This window comes from Brassica napus, chromosome C8, assembly GCF_020379485.1.
Source record: "Brassica napus cultivar Da-Ae chromosome C8, Da-Ae, whole genome shotgun sequence".
Taxonomy (NCBI): Eukaryota; Viridiplantae; Streptophyta; class Magnoliopsida; order Brassicales; family Brassicaceae; genus Brassica; species Brassica napus.
In genome coordinates, this window is record NC_063451.1 from 8,389,976 (window position 1) to 8,408,376 (window position 18,401).

The 18,401-nt window shown below is 35.9% G+C and overlaps 1 protein-coding gene and 1 pseudogene across 1 annotated transcript; both read right to left on the reverse strand.

The window, feature by feature from the left end:
• The window catches only part of LOC125591835, a 3,040-nt pseudogene extending 1,271 nt beyond the window's left edge, over positions 1–1,769 (reverse strand).
• Positions 1,770–6,171: 4,402 nt separating this feature from the next.
• On the reverse strand, positions 6,172–6,810 carry LOC106441758. The gene has a single exon (XM_013883527.1). The coding sequence runs from the start codon at positions 6,808–6,810 to the stop codon at positions 6,172–6,174; it is 639 nt and encodes a 212-aa protein (XP_013738981.1).
• Positions 6,811–18,401: the final 11,591 nt, after the last annotated feature.

Below are 18,401 nucleotides of genomic sequence, written 5' to 3' on the forward strand. Positions count from 1 at the left end.
TTTTTCTCGTACACTACCGCTCGGAACTTCGTTTCCCAAAGCTCAAGCTCAGGGCAATCACCTGGTTGTGAAAGAGCAGACATCACGAAACTTGGGTGACCAGTGGCACAACCCAAGTTCCATTGAGACACGACCCTCGGCCAAAACAATGATTCCGGACTTGGTGGTATGGAACACCCACATGTCGGTTGGGGCTTGATGGTGTGATACGCTTCACTCCAGGGAAGGTCTCAAGTCCTTGCATGTCAATCTCGTTGTCAAAGTGACCAATGTTGCAGACGATAGCGTTGTTCTTCATCTTCCTCATGTGGTCAACCATGATGATGTCTTTGTTACCGGTGGTGGTGACAAAGATGTCAGCTTCAGAGACGACATCCTCAAGGGTCAGAACTTGAAGCCCTTCCATCATAGCTTGTAGGGCACAGATGGGGTCGATCTCGGTCACAATGACTCTAGCACCAGCGGTTTTCATGGCAGCGGCACAACCCTTACCGACATCACCATAACCACAGATAACCGCAACCTTTCCGGCGATCATGACATCAGTGGCCCTCATGAGACCATCAGGTAGAGAGTGACGGCAACCGTACAAGTTGTCGAACTGTAATTAGAAAACACAAGAGATTAATACGTCATCGTTTCATCCAATCACAGTCAACTATATGATAACACCAACATATATATCCTACAGATCCGAAAGAATACATGCAAAATGACCAGTTGTGGTGGGCATTCGGAGTAACCGAACCAAACAAAACGAACAATTTCGGTTTTGTTTCACATTTGGGTCTGCTAGAAACCGATAGGAGAGATTTGAAAATTAAAACCGAACAAATCAAACAAGTAAACCGAAAATAAAGCGATCCCGGTCAATGCAGATTACAATAATATAACCAAAACCGAATGCAGTGAAATTTTTCCAAAACCTAAAAAAAAGTAAACTGAATGTGACGAGCTTGTGCTTAAGATAGAGCATATGTAATCAAGAAGAAATGTAAGGAGGAAACCAATACCTTGCTCTTGGTGACGGAGTCGTTGACGTTAATGGCTGGAACAAAAGGGCTCCACTTTCCTGCATCTGGTAAAGCCTCTTGACACCGGTGGTGGTCTCCTCAGAGACACCGACGAGTCTCTCCTTCATCTTGTGGTACTTCTTAGGATCAACCTGGAGACCTTCCTTGATGATCGAAAGCACGATCTGGAACTCAGGGTTGTCAGTGGAAGTGGGATCAGGAACCTGACCCGTCTTCTCAAAGATCTCCTCGGCCTTCACTCCCTCGTGGATCAAAAGCGTGGCGTCGCCACCGTCATCGACGATCAGATCTGGACCACCACCTGGGCCCCAGTCGAGAGCACGCTCCGTGCACCACCAGTACTCCTGAAGCGTCTCACCTTTCCAGGCGAAAACGGCGGCGGAGTCACGGGCGATTGCGGCGGCGGCGTGGTCTTGGGTTGAGAAGATGTTGCAGGAGCACCATCTGACTTCCGCGCCGAGGGCGGTTAGGGTTTCGATGAGGACGGCGGTCTGGATCGTCATGTGGAGAGATCCGGTGATTCTAGCGCCTTTGAAGGGCTGAGCTGGGCCGAACTCGGTACGGCAAGCCATGAGTCCTGGCATCTCAACTTCGGCGAGCTCGAGCTCGAGACGACCGAAGTCGGCCTGAGACATGTCCTTGACCTTGTACTCACGGCCACTCGACGTCTTCTCAACGATCAACGCCATTTTTTCGGATCTAAGATTGGGGCAGAGAGGGGTAGAGAGAGAGAAGTGTGTGAGGAGAAAGGAGTGAGAGGGTATAAATAGATGAGGTTAAATGAAATGGACGGCTTAGATTGTTTTAAGGTGGTGGATCTGGTAGAAGCTGTAATCCAGTGTTTGGCGGAACACGCTGCACTAGTAGTTTGACTCATGTTGTTATGTCGTTGTGGGTTGATCTAACGATGACCTGTCCAGTATTGCCACGTAGCTGCATCCAAACTCGTCTAAGCGATCGTGGATCATAGTAGTTTCTGAGATATATTTAGTTGTGGTTGTTTAACATTTAATTTTGGATTCTTGCAAATAATACTCCATGATTGCATATATACTCGAATTCAAGATTGGCGTCAAAGGAATGGATTTAATTGATTCCTTTCTCTCTAGAGAGAGAGTGGTATTTCATCTATATAGAAAGAAGAAGATTTGGGTGGTTTAAAGGTATATACAGTTTGAACATCATCGGAGAGAAATATAAAAGATGATATTATTCAATCTCATTCGTTACCAAAATGAGTCATGTAAAGTACTAAACCGGACTAAACCATGATTAAATTACATGTAGAGTAAACCAATTTAAACCGGCTAATATTCCCCCTCAAGATGGAGGTGTGTAGATGTCCAAAACACCAATCTTGGAAATGAGATCCCGAAATGGTACAGAATACAATGTCTTCGTCAGAACATCTACTATCTGATTATGTGTACGTACATGCATTGTCTTGATCATGCCATTGTCAATGCGATCACGGATGGTGTAACTATCATGATCAACATGTTTAGTCCTCTCGTGATATACGGAGTTGTTTGTTATGTGGAGAGAGGCTGTGTTGTCACCATATAAGTGTGTAGGCAACGAGACAGGTACCTGAAGATCAGTCATGATGCGAAGAAGCCACTCGATCTCACAAGATGCATCAGCCAAAGCTCTTAACTCTGCTTTTGCTGGGCTTCTGGATATTGTATGTTGCTTTCTTCGAACACCAAGTTACCAAAGACTCTCCAAGGAACATAGCATAACCAGTGATGGATTTGCGAGAGTCAGGACAAGATCCCCAATCCGCACAGTAAAACCACGCAAATCAAATGATCCAGGCGCATCATTGAAAAGACCCTGTCCCACCGTACCTTTAAGATAACAAAGGAGCTTGTGAGCAGCCTTCAAATGAGCATCTCTAGGTGCATCAGAGTATTGACAGAGCTTCGTGAGAGTATAAGCTATGTCTGGTCGAGTGATGGCAAGATACATCAATCTACCCATCATTCTTCTATAGACTTTAGGCTCAGATAACAAAGCTCCCATCTCATGAATGATCTTAGACTCATCTTTTGGTATGATAGTTTCTATTGAAAGTTGAACCGTGGGGTCAAGAGGGATAGATGATGGTTTACACCCGAGGAAACATGTATCATCAACCAACTCAAGAATATATTTTATTTGACAAACTGAAATGCCTTTTGCAGAACGAGCAATCTCAAAGCCAAGGAAATATTTTGCATCTCCAAGATTTCGGAGTTTGAAATATGATTCCAACTCACCAATAAAGTCCTTGAAAACTTCATCCTTGTTTCTCACAACCAAGATATCATCAACATACACTAAGACTGCCAAGTATCTTCCATCAACATTCTTCACAAACAAAGTGTGATCATTCCGAGATTTCATGAAACCCATCTTCATTATAGTAGATGATAACTTCAAGTACCACTGCCAAGATGCTTGTTTGAGTCTATAAAGGGATTTGTGTAGTTTACAAACAACATTAGGAAGGACTAAAACGCTTGTTAACTCTTCATAACCAGGGGGAAGTTTCATATAAATCTCCTCCTCGAGATCACCATTCAAGAATGCATTAGAGATGTCCAACTGAGTGAGAGACCAATTCATCTTAGATGCGACATCAATGAGAACCCTTACGGTGCTAAGCTTAGCAACAAGGGAAAATGTTTCTTGATAATCAACACGTTCTTCTTTCGTGTAACCCTTACCAACCAGACGACCCTTCTTCCTCTCTTCAGTACCATCTGCATGGTATTTGGTCTTGTAAAGCCATTTACAACCAATAGGCTTCTTATCAGGTGGTAATGTACAAACGCTCCAAGTCTTAGTCCTTTCTTGAGAATCAATATTTTCCTTCATAGCATCACGCCACAACTGATCCAGCATTGCTTCTGAATATTTTTGAGGATCTTTGGATTTTGTGATAGAGTTTATAAAAGAATGAAAGAGCTCAGATAAGGCAGAGTGTGAAATGTAATTTGCCATCGGGTAAGGAGTAGAAGAAGGAGAAGAAATATTGTAACAATGATAGTCCTGCAAATGAGAAGGTTGTTTCTTGTTTCGAATTGAACGACTTCCAGAGGGAAGAACGTCAGAAGATGACACATCATTATGAGGATGTGCATCGAAAGATGCTGGTTTAGAAAACTCAGCATCAGGGACAACAGGTGAGGAAGCATGAGGAAAGAAAGATTTGACATTATCATTTAGAGATGATCACGCAAAATGGAAGATATCCTCATGAAAAAACACATGACGAGAAATAGAAACATAATGTGTCTCTATGTCTAATAGCTTGTAACCCTTGTAACCTGAAGGATATCCTAGGAAGACATAAGCCTTAGTTTTAGGATCAAATTTATGCATATTCTTATTTGAAGTACTAGCATAACACAAACAACCAAAGGTTTTTAAGTTTTCATAACCGGGTTGTTTACCAGTTAGCTTAAACGATTTATAAGAAAGACTGCAGTCAAAACACAATCACCCCAAAATTGTAAAGGTACATTAGACTGAAACAATAATGCTCTAGCAACATTCAATATATGTTGATGCCTTATTTCCACTACAGAATTTTGTTCAGGTGTTTCAGGACACAAATGGTATGAGATGATTCCTCTAGCAACAAAAAATTCAGTGAATTTCAATTCATTTGAATTGTCTGATCTAACAGTCTTAACATTCACATTATATTGATTTGCTACCATCTTAACAAAGTCAAGGAATATTTTAGAACATCAGACTTAGCACGCACCAAGAAAACCCAAGTGGCTCTGCTAAAATCATCAACAATAGTCAAGAAATACTTTGAATTATCAACAGTTGGTTCAACAAAAGGACCCCAAGTACCAATATGTAAAAGATCAAAATCATTCTTGCTAATATTTTTGTCTAGATTTGAACGGTAAATGTTTCTGTTTTGATAAATGGCAGACATGGCACAAATCAGAATGAACTTTATTAAGTTTTGAATTTGAAAGATGAAGAACATTCGACAAGGTATCAATTTTAGATTTGGACGGATGACCTAATCGTTTATGCCAAGTAAGAGAATCCAAAACAACAGATACAGACGACATACCTTGAAAACATAAAGATCTATATTTATTCTTGACATCCAAGACATATAAGTTGCCAACTTGACTACCTTGACCAATCATCAATTCATGAGTAAGTTCCTGAATAAAACAATCATTAGCAGTGAAAGAAACTTAAGAATTCAATGTTTTAGTTAAAACACTCACGCTTAACAAATTGAATCTGAAATCTGAGATGAAAAGCACGTTAAAAAGAGTAATAGAATCAGTCAAATGAATGCATCCTACCCCAGTTATAGTAACAATATAACCATTAGGAAGAGTGACATAGGTTTTGCCTAAGGGTTTGTAATCAGTAAACAAGTTCCTATCATGACTAACATGATGAGTGGCTCCTGAGTCTATAATCCAAACTCTAAGAGACACATCTGTTTCTTTTGAAGTGGAAGATATATGCATGTTATGACAGGAATGGTTGTAAAGAGAAATGAAGTTACCGGAAAGACTTCATGTAATCTGTGAAATTACAGGGGCATTAGTTGAAGTCGAAGCAGTAGCTTTCTCAGTTGTGGATGTGACATTAGGAGATTGGAGTTGAGAACTCAAGTAAGAAATCATAGAATGGAGTTGGTCTTTGGAGAGTTGTTCGTAATAGACTTCTTCATTCGATTGACCGACCGTGTAAGCGTCATGTTTGTTGAGGCCATAGCAGTAGGTTTCTTTCCTTTGAACATTCCAGGAGGATATCCATGCTTCTTGTAACACTTGTCAACTGTATGACCAAGTCTAGAGCAGAAAGAGTACTTCACTTTGTGATAAGGTCCTTGAGAAATGAGAACTTGGTTATTCTCAGGATTGAGACTCTTGAACTTGGAAAGCAGCAGGATGATTGGTAATTCGTTGATCAGATCCTACAATTCGTTGACTTTCATCCTGATCAAGCATGTTATATATCTCGGTAAGGCTGAGACGAGGCTCCATGTTCAGAATTTGCCCTCGAATATTGGCAAAATTCTCGTTGAGTCCCATGAGAAACTGAATGATACGACTAGTCTCCGCTTCCTCCATTAAGTCCCATGAGAAACTGAATGATACGACTAGTTTGTGTTAGACAGTTGCTCCCAAAGAGTCTTCTTCTTAGTATAGTAAGCAGATAAATCCATGGATCCCTGCTTAAAGGTCGCAATAGCCTGCTCTAACTGATACTTCCTTGGGAGATTACTCACTCGAAACCTTGAGTACAAATCATTCCACATCTCAACAGCATCATCATAATACATGATGCTATCATATATCTCCTGATTCACTATATTAAGTAACCACGACTTAACCATGTTGTTGCATCTAATCGAGATCTTGAACAACAGATCATTTTCAGCTGGTCTAACTAACGATCCATCGAATCCTATCTTGTTATTAGCATCAAGACTCATCCTCATCACAATATACCAGTTGTTATAATTCAATCCATCTAACTTCTGATTCGAGATACACAACCCAGGATAATCGGCGGAATGCAAGAAATACGGACTATGAGTGTTGTTGATGGAGTTCATACCAGAGCTATTAGATCCACGAGGTTGCACACAGCGAGTTCCAATATTCTGCGGCGGATTGATCTCGACGTCTAGATCATCGTCTTCTTTTGCGGAAAAATGCGATCGATTCCGCATCGCATATGTTTCTGTATCAGAAAAGGTGTTTCGAGTCCTCATCTTCCTTCCTTGCTTCGCCATTGTAGAGATCGAGATCAGAAACTTCAGAAGATCAAGATTGGATATCAAGAATCACCGATATCAATGATTTTCCAATTCGTAACTTCAATCGAAGTTCAGATTCAGCTGGATCTCCAAGAAATAAGGTGAAGTTTGAAGAATTTGTGAGAGAATCGAAGAGTAATCAGAGAAAACGAGCAGAAAATGCTCTGATACACTAATAGAGTTTGAACATCATCAAAGAGAAATGTAAAAGATGATATTATTCAATCTCGTTCGTTACCAAAATGAGTCATTTACAAGTATATAAAATAAAGTATTAAACCGGACTAAACCTTGATTAAATTACACGTATAGTAAACCAATCTAAACCGGCTAATAAGGTAGGTGAAAAATATATGTTATCAATAAGGTGTCAACTATTTAAAGACGTATCACACCTCATATCAACCTGAGCAGAAGAGAGTGCTATTTCAACTACTCTCCGTTGAATAGATCGTGTGGTTTAATGTTCACGATCACTTTCACTCTAAAATCTCTTTTACTGCATTAATCATTTTGCCATCAATCCCAGTCTGACGTCTTGCATTTTAGATGAGATCTTGTTCGTCTTATTGGCCCAAGAGTCGCCCCATGTTCTCCGCATCTTTCAACGATATATTTTCCACATAAATGGCTTTAGATCCATCACATGTGACTGTGTAATGTCTGAATTAGATATAAATGGAAGTAGTATATATTGTAATAAAGTTTAGTCCAACATGTGAACCAGTGGCTCCACTTCTTTTAGTTTCCCCTAAATTATATTGTTCTTTCTTTCACATCCAATCCAAGTGAGTGTTAACCAGTCTTTGAACCGCTGCAAGAAAACAAATTGAACAAGTTGTTTTCCAACCAATTGTTAAAGAAATGGCTAATCGTTAGTTCGTTGACCAATGAACAACTGCTACGATTCTATCTATTATGTGTTGATTAGTTTGTTTTTCAGAATCACTTTGTTTATTTTCTACGATGTAGATTTATAAAAGAATGGGAAATATTTTGTTTAGAGGAGGTTTGTATATTTCATTCAATTCCATTCATAAGATTCACACTGAAAGTACACTTCAATTTATATACTATATACAATTGACAAAATTTTATTTTGAAAACAAACTTTCATTGTATAAAGGGAAAAAAAAAACTAAAAAGAAAATGGTATAGACAAATATCATTTCTTGTGTGAGTTATTATTTTCGCATTGGGCAGATAATTTATATATTATGTGTGAGGTATTATTTTTCATAATTTCTAGTTTCTTTATCATTTCTGTATGTTAATTCTTTTTTTGATATTAGGATATTCAACTTCAGTTTCATTAAGATTAACTAAATTTTGTAATTCGATTACTGAGATAATTTTAGCGGATTATGTTCTACTTTATTTTGGTAGTATGTATTGTGTGTAATGTTTATACTGAGAAGATATTAAATTTTTAATTTTCATCAGTATTAGAATTTGAAGATTTTCTTGATACTAACTTTTATTTTCTTAATTGGATATGATAAATTTAATATCTTGTTTATATCAAAAAATTTTCTTATGTTGATTATTTTATTTGTTATATCTTGTTATATTACGCTTTCCCATTTTTTAAAAAATATTTTATTGATTATGTATAATTATTTGTTGTGTTTTTCATCAATGTCTTGTAAGTTCTCCTGAACTTAATTTAATGATAAAAAAATGAGAGATTCACTTTTCAATAAATAATTGTTGACATTGCTTATATATTTCATATCAAACATTATTATTAATGGATTTTTCTAATTTGTATTTTTATAAATTTTCTCTATATATTTTGAAAATTCAAATTTTGTTATATTATCTATTTTGGTTATTTTATGTAAATTACTAATTTTTAATAGTTTTGAAAAATTTATTTTGTTTATGATTTATTTTTTTGTCGCGCTTTTAAATAAAAATTTTAAATTCTCTAAATCTGAATTTGCTGACAAAGCAGTATAAACTTCAACTATATTTACTATTTTTTAATTTTCTCACTTGATTTTGATGACACTGAAAGATCAAATATCGTAAATAGATTTTCCTCATTTCTTATATTTTTATTTTTTTTAATTTATATATTATCATATTGTATTATGTATTTTCACTAAATTATTGTTTATCCGCTAATTTTATTATATTAAAATATGTTTGGTGTTTTCACTAATTATTTTTTATTATTTTTACATTTCATTATCTCCTATTTTCCAAATAGAAGTTATTAAAATCTATAATGTGTCAATTTTGGTTGTAGTTCTTTTTTGTCATCAGTTTTTAATTATTATTTTGAAATTTATATTTGAGCTTTGCGACGAAGAAAGTATAAATAAAAATTTGAGATTCATTTTTTCGTTGGCCTGGGATAAAAGGTGAGAAAATGAAAATTATTTTCTTTGTTTTGTAGATTTTTCTATTTAGTTTTGAAATTTATGTATTTTGAATTATATTATATGATTTTTATTAAATTATTGTTTGGCAGACTAGTGTGAAAATTTTAGTTGTACAGAAGTTAAACTAATAACTTATGGGTAATTTAATGTTATTTTAAAATATCTAGTGCAAAATAAAAAGGTGAAAATGTGAAGTATTAAATAAATATTATAAATGAAAAGTTTAGACAGGACAATAGGAAATGTGGATTGGCATGAGAAGTTTCCCCACTCGACTGTGAAGTATATGAGGTTATGGGGATCAGACCATCGTCCGATTCTTGCAGACGTACTCATAAAGCCAACGAGGCGAGCAAAAAAGTTCAAGTTCGATAAAAGATGTCTGGATAATGAGGAGCTAAGGCAAGTCATTCTTGAGGGATGGAAATCTCCTGATCTCCCTCCCAATGCGACTATTATGGAATATATTTCTAGCTGCCGAAAAGCTTTGAGCGAATGGAGGAAACAACATAATGTTAACTCGGCGAAATTAGTGGAGGAACTTAAAGAAAAAGTTGAGGGTCTGTACGCAGATGATAATGCTACAACAGAGGAAATTGCAGCAGCGTTGAAGGAACTCTCTGATGCTCTTAAAGCAGAAGAAATGTTAAAGCAGAAGAAATGTTCTGGAACAGAAGAGTCGAGTGTTTTGGCTGAGAGAAGGTGATAGAAATACAATTTTTTTTCATGCCTTAACAAAGCAAAGAAGAGCAAAGAATAAAATCACGCAGCTCCTCGATGCAAATGGAAATATAGTTGAGGATGAAGAAGGATTATTAGTCATTGCTACTAGCTACTTTAGGCAGATCTTTGAATCATCTACCCCAGAGGACATTGAAGAGGCACTGGCTCAAGTCCATACGACGATCAATGGGGCAATGAATGACAACCTTACAGCTCCAATCACTAAATAAGAGGTCAAATTAGCACTTTTTGGTATGCAACCAGAAAAAGCCTCAGGTCCAGATGGAATGATTGCGCTTTTCTATCAGAAATTTTGGGATATTGTAAAAGAGGATTTAACTCTTATGGTTAATAAATTCCTTTTTGAGGGACGGTGGCGAATGGACTGAATGATACGAATATGTCTCATCCCAAAGGCAACAAAGCCTAATGAAATAGATCAATTTAGACCCATTAGCTTGTGTAACGTAAGCTACAAGATAATCTATAAGGTCTTATGCCAGAGATTGAAGAAAGTGTTACCAGGCTTGATATCGGAAACCCAATCAGCTTTTGTTGCTGGAAGACAGATTTCAGACAACATTATGATTGCTCAAAAAATGTTCCACACTCTGAGAACTAAACCAAATGGACGCAATAAAAGGATGTCCATTAAGACGGACATGAGCAACGCATATGACAGGATGGAATGGTCGTTTATTGAAGCTGTCTTGCGTAAGATGGGGTTTTCAGAAACATGGATCACCTGTATAATGCGATGCATTACGTCGGTGAAATATAAGGTACTCATGAATGGACAGCCAAGAGGAAATATTGTTCCTGGTAGAGGCCTACGCCAAGGAGATCCTTTGTCTCCTTTCATTTTTATTCTATGCACGGAAGCGCTCGCTAGGCTTCTCAATCATGCAGAGAGCCAAGGGAAGATAATGGGGATGCGCGTCACACGCGCGTGTCCTTCGGTATCCCACCTTCTCTTTGTTGATGATAGCTTTTTCTTCTGTAAGGCGGAGCTCCGTGAATGTGAAGAAGTAATGAAAGTGGTCAGGAAGTATGGTAAATCATCAGACCAATGTGTCAACTTTGATAAATCGTCCTAACTCTTTGGTAAGCGAATTAATGCAACTATTAGACAAGAGATTAAAGATGTACTGGGAATACAAAACGAAGGAGGAATGGGAACTTACCTAGGTATCCCGGAAGACATAAGTGGCTCCAAGTGCAAACTTTTTGGTTTCTAAAGGATAAGTTGATGCATAGAGTGAATGGATGAACATGTAGATGGCTATCAAATCCACCAAAAAGAGGAATACACTGGACGAAATGAGAAAAAGTCTGTTTACCAAGAGAGGATGGTGGCATTGGTTTCCGTATGATCCATGAGTTCAACTTGGCACTATTGGCAAAATAATTATGGAGGCTAGTTCAACTTCCTGATTCTTTGGTTGCCCGAGTTTTGAGGGGAAGATACTATCGATTGAGTTCACCACTCAGAGCAAACTCTGCTAGCAGCCCATCGTATGTGTGGACTACCATTTCTGCTGCAAGGAAGTTGTTATTACTGGGAATCAGACAGAAGATACATTCAGGTTATGAAGTCAAGGTGTGGGAGGATCCGTGGATTCCAACGACCCCTGCGAGACCAGCTATCCCTGTAGCGCCAGTAATGCATCCTAATATGAGAGTTAGCGACCTCATTAATCAGGGATCAAAGGATTGGGATGTTGGCCTATTGGAGAACTATGTCAACCTTGATGACATACCACTTATAAGGAGTTTGGCAATAAGCTCAACTCATCGTCGTGATACATTATGCTGGAACTACACAAGGAATGGCCAATACACGGTTAAGTTTGGATATTGGATAGCTCAGAATTTATTAAAGACAAAGGAGGAGATGGAAGTCTTGGAGCCGAGTATCACTAAGCTTCAAGCATTTTCTTGGAAGTTAAAGGTGCCAAAGAAGATATGTCATCTTATATGGAAATTGTTAACCGGTCATGGGGCAGTAACGAGAAATTTAGCAAGACGCAATATGAGGTGTGATAACTACTCGCCAAGATGTGGAGAACTAGAAGAATCTGTAACCCATGCTATATTTGAGTGCCCGCCAGCTCTACAAGTTTGGTCCTTATCATCAACACCAGCAAGCCCAATTATATTTCCAGTACCAAGCGTCTACACAAATATGGATTACCTATTCTGGAAGAAAAACATCATTATCAAGCCAGAACAAGACATGAATCCTTATCCCTGGCTAATCTGGTACATTTTGAAGGTTAGGAATGACATACTTTTCAGGGGATAGACAGAGATCCTTTAGAGCTAGTACGACATGCAGAAAGTGAATGTCAAGCCTGGTTTGATGCGAACGAAGTGGTACAACCAGTGGTGCAAGATAACAATATTGAGGAGCCCCAAGTCATAAGCTTGGGTAATATTTGCTTGATAGATGGATCTTGGACAGTCTCTGCTCACTTTAGTGGATGTGGATGGGTCTGGATGGACAGTGGAGGGAACATTCAACTTATGGGGACAAGAAACTTCACTCGACGCGAATCAGCCTTGCATTAGGAAGTAGAAGCGCTGCGGTGGACAATGGAGAATATGCTTCAACATTCAACATGTCAGAGCTTTGGGACAGACTGTAAGGAGCTGATAGCAATGATAAATGAACTTCATGCCTGGCCAAGCTATGCGACGGAATTGGAAAGGATAGAGACGCTGCAGATATGCTTCCCGGATTTCAACATCTATCATGTTCCACGAGCGCGCAATCAGATTTCAGATTTTTTAGCTAAGACTGCTAGATCTTTCCATAGGGGGTTACATTTTATTGGTTGTTCTATTCCGGTTGAGTTTACCTAGACCACCTCAAGTTTGAGTAATAGAATTGTCTTTTTGACTTAAAAAAAAATTTATAAAACTATGCCGATATATCATATCTATATTATTAAAAGAGAAGTACCCATTTGAAAATGTTCTTACTTCATTAATTAAACTCCCTATTTTTGTGATTGTCTTTTTCAGTTGCATTTATGAAATATCATAAAACGAATAAAACTGCCTAATTTATTACTTGTCTTTTCTGTTACATTAATGAAATATGCTTAAATGAATTAAACTTTCTATTTTATTGTTTGTCTTTTTCAGTTACCTTAATGAAATATCTTTAAATAAATTTGGACATAATGTCATTTAATCAACAAAAAAAAACTCATGAGTTATCCTTACGTGCATAATTTTAATAATGGTGATTTTAAAAAACATGCATACATGCAGAACTAATATATAACATGCATCAATAAAACTAGAATTTGACTCACACAATTGTACGAATATTATTTTCAGTTGATTAAATTAAAAAATATTTATTTATTCAAAAAATATTTAAGAATGGCTATGTTTTTAAAAATTATCTCTATTATTAAAAGAGAAGTACCCATTAAAAAACACCCCTTAATTTTTAAAGTTAATTACACTTCCATGCCACTGACAATTAAATTGAATATCCTATTTTAATGCTTGTCTTTTTCAGTTAGATTAATGTGTTTTCCTTAATCAAATATAAACTTAACATCATTAAATTAACTTCTAAATATGATTACGTAAAAGTAAAGTACAAATTCGAAACTTAACAACATTTAACCGAAAACGTTTGAGGACATCACACTAAATCTCTATTATTAAAAGAGAAGTACCAATTAAAAAATACCCCTAAGTTTTCTAACTTATTTACACTTCCATGCCACTGAGAATTAAATTAAACTAAACTACCTATATTAATGCTTGTCTTTTCCAGTTAAATTAATGAGTTTTCCTTAATCAAATTTAAACTTAATGTCATTAAATAAACCTACATATTTTAATGCTTGTCTTTTCCAGTTGAATTAATAAGTTTTTCTTAATCAAATTTAAACTTAATGTCATTAAATGAACCTAAAAATACATCATATTTAACGTAGCTTATTACGTACGAGTACGGCCCAATAATAAACTTGAATTTTATTTTTACGAAAACGTGAATCACTTGACTTAGGTAATATTTAAAATATATTAACTACAATATAACAAATCCATATAACCTACCTATACTTTAGTTTGAAATGATTATGTTCAAGTTTTATATAGTCAACTTACATCATGCATCGATCGATGTACAATATTCAAACCACCTATAGTTTTCGTTTTCTTTATAGGATGTATCAACCAACCAATCATCCCATTGATTTTCTAAGCTTTATAAAAAAACAAATCAATAAATACAAACTCAAAATCCAATATCTTCTATTAATCAAAACAGAATATCTTCAATGTCGTATCTTTAATGTACCTATTAAATATAGAAACTGTAACCATAATTACACTAATTATAAGAATAGATTTGATTCCAACCAATTGATCTATTACTTCGGTAATTGATTTGCTTGCAGAAGAGGAAACAATAAATTTAAAATTTATAAGAATATAAAGATATAGAGATTCCAACCAATTGCCTATATTTGCGTATGATTTTCGCATAATAAGCTTCAAATTGAACATTGAAAAAGATAGAGAGATTTTTTTTAATCTTTTACCGACACAAACTTAAACAAAACGAAGAGTTAAATGTAATTTTTTTTGTTACACTTTCCGGAAAAAAAACGGTTACAACGTGGGCTTTCATAATATAACCTTTTAACATATTAATGTTATGGACATTTAATAATTATCTTGACCAAAAACAAAGACTATAAATAATTTATTATTAATAAAATTATGAAATTATTTATAATTTGATGACTAATTCATCGCCTTTTTTTATATGTTAAATTTTTCATAGAAGTTTAAAAATCATTTTATTTTCTTTAAACATGTATAACTAATTTATAATCTTTTATGCCATACTAAGTCATAATATAATATTTCTTCATATTTTACATTAATAACCATTGTTTTTATATATCGTCTACAATTCTCTAATTACGTCTATTTGTTCAATTTTTTATACGATATCAAATATTCATCGTAAATAGATGGTTTAAGATGCCAAAAAAATTATTTACTTGGTGAATATAATACATCAAATATTACAAATACATTATTTAGTTAAATAAATAACCAAAAACCGAAAATTCAAATCCGCGCTGGCGCGCGGATCAGGATCTAGTTTAACTTATTTGGGGCTGTTGACATGGATCAAAGAAAAGATAAATATCAACTTTATTAGTATAAATAGTTTGCACGGTGTAATATAATTTGGAGGACAAATTTAATATAAATATTTGTAAGCCTTTAAGTACAAAAAAGAAGTTAATCTATAAATATTAAATAGTTGGTTTTAATGGAATTTAATGAATCATCGATTCCACTTAATTTTTTCTCTAGTATGTCAACCATTTGCACCCTTAAATGTTTTTAACTGTATAAGTTGGATTAAATCCCAAATTTTAAAACCTAAATCGTATGAAAGTCCACAATTAAAATTGAATTTTAATAGCCTGAGACATGCAGAGGTGGAAAATGCAATGGTCTCTGTGTACTGTCTGGATCTGGACAGGCGTGTGGAATAGCGTCGGTGGATCTGAACACTGAAGTCTTAAGATCAACATTCAAATAAAAATAAACAAACTAAACTATTATGTTTACATACAAAAAGAAAAACTATACGTATGTTTTAATTTCTAAAAGATTTGAAATATTTAAAGCAACCGACAGCGAGAATCATATCAATTAGGCGATGGTGTGGGTTTTCTTTTCTTCATATTCATATTACGCAGATCTAAAACAATTTTATCCCCTTTGTTTATAAATAAAAAAAAGTATGTTGAATCCATTTTAAATGGATCGTTATCGCCGACAAAAGAAAAATAGATTGTTAAATGGCATTTATATAAATTATGTACTCAAACGCCATGGTGTTCTAACATTCGGGTCACAGAAAGCAACCTCGGTGTCGGTCCAGAATAATTAAACGCCGGAAGCAAATTTTCAAAAGTACTACCTCTAAGAGGATTTAACCCTGTACTTCTAAGAGATTCTAAAGGTATCAAGCCACTACATTAAAGAAACAATTTTTATCATTGGCGCACCTAAATTATTTATAAATTTTGGCGTCTGAATCCTCGTGTCACAGGTTTTAATCTAGGATCGGCCTTGAGCGATTTGTACATTGTAGTATTTGTCGGAGTTGTTTACACTAAGAGACATTTTTTGACTTTCTATTACACATAGAGACACTTCTTACATGTGATACACTTTGTTGTGGGTCAACAACAGATTGTGGACAATTTTGTCCTTAATGGAAAGGACAGTTGTGGATGAGTGATTTGTGGACGAGTGATTTGTGGACGAGTGATGTGTGGTTGGGTGATTTGTGGACGGGTGATGTGTGGATGAGTGATGAGTAATGTGTGGATGAGTGATGAGTAATGTGTGGATATGTGATGTTAATGTGTTTATAGTAGATAAGTGGACAAACTCTATGTTTTGATTCCATAAAACTATACAACAATACGTGGACATGTTATTAAAATTATACCATAAAACGTGGACACGGACTCTGTTATCTCCAATACAAACACTTGGCTTCAATTGATAAATTATCTTCAGTTAAACTTTAATCAAGATGAGAAAGAGATGATATTGTGAGTATGAGCGGAGAGAAAAATCAAAGAAGCGTTTACCTTTTGTCAGAGAGTAATAGATCTTGCATGTCAGAGATTTCTGATCTAAGAAATTTGCGCTTTGTCATGATGTGGATGGATGTAATTTTGATTAGAATTGAATTTAGATCCCGAGATGATGAATGAAATCGAATGAATATTGTCCATGTCCACAACTAGTTTATAATTCTGTTAAGATGTTCATGTCCACAACTAATTTATAATTCTGTTATCCACGCTTTCGTGTCCACGTCCACATTTTGTTTACACATTAATATATATAATATATATATGAACATAGATCTTAAAAGATAGAGAATTTTATATATAGTTTATTATGACAATTATTTTTGTTTAATATATTTTAGAACTTGAGATAAAAGTAAATAAATACATAAAGTAGAATAAGAAAAATAATAAAATGAAATAAGAAGAAGAGAGAAATTCTCTTTAGTTTATGGTCATAAGAGTCATCTTTAGTTTATGGTCATAAGAGTCTTTTTGACAAAAAAAAGTGTTTCTCAAGTGTCTTGTAGTGTAATTTGAATGTGAGAAAGTGCCTCTAGAATGTGAGAAAGTGCCTCTAGTTGAGGAGTGGAGTTTTGGGGATATGCATTTTGCACTTTCATTAATATTTGATCTAAATTAAAGAATTCGGATTCAAATTACACATCACTAAAAACATATAAGAAAAATGATAATTCGATGGCGAACCCGCGCCCATACCAAAAGGGAGGCAATCTCAAACCGGTCAACAAACACGTATGATGCAGTCTGACCATATGCCTTAGGACAAGGTGAGCTGCACTGGTGTCACAATGAATATGTGACCTCATCCAACAAAGGTTGAATATGTGACCTCATCCAACAAAGGTCGAATATGTGAATTCAGCAACAAGGATGATGAAGTTTCTTTTGTCGCATTTGGGGCATTCCCCGACCATAAAAGAAGGAATTAGTCGTCAGATCAAGGAACCAACTTTTCTCTCCAGAGCTTATAGAAAGATAAACTTAGCGACATCAACACTTATTGTATAACAAGCTCGATTCGATAATCTCACTCACCTCACTTTGTAACCTCTTTTTTATTTCGATTTACTTCAAATATAAACGAGATTTTGACCTGCTTTGTCCCTAATCTACTTCTAAATCAGTCACTCGAGCCTCACACTCAATATTTGGCACAGTCTGTGGAAATAAATCAAAAATCTCTCTACGCAGAAAGTATTTCGAAGATGTCTGATCCTACAAGATCAGCACTCCAAAGTGAAGGAACGTCAGCAACATCGAAGCTGTCAATTTCCATTACTCGAAGTTCCTCTCTCCTGACAAACTCTAAGGCGCCAGTACCGTATAATCCGACGTTTGTGCAAGAGATCTAATCCACCCCAATGATTCGAAGTGGGAAAGAACCCACCCAAGTTGAGTCAAACATTTCTGGAACAAAAGACTCAACCACTAATGACCAGGCCCGACACGCCAACGAGCACATAAAAACAAAGGAGTGGCAAACACGATGTCCCTAGTACAAACAAACCAACAACCCCACTACTCAAATGAGTAGATACACTAACACGAACCACTGATGATCTATTCGAATGCATAACACAGCTGAGGCAAACCGTTAATGAAACAAACGGCACATCAAACAAAGGAATAGGTGGCTTGTTGATGCAGCTACAACGCAATCTCTTTGGGGTTTGTTCATCTCCAAGGGAAAGCACACCAGCGCCTCATTCTGCGACGCCAGCAACCGCCACAAATGGAATCATATGAACTCGATATGACTTCACACAAAATGTTGTACTTGACT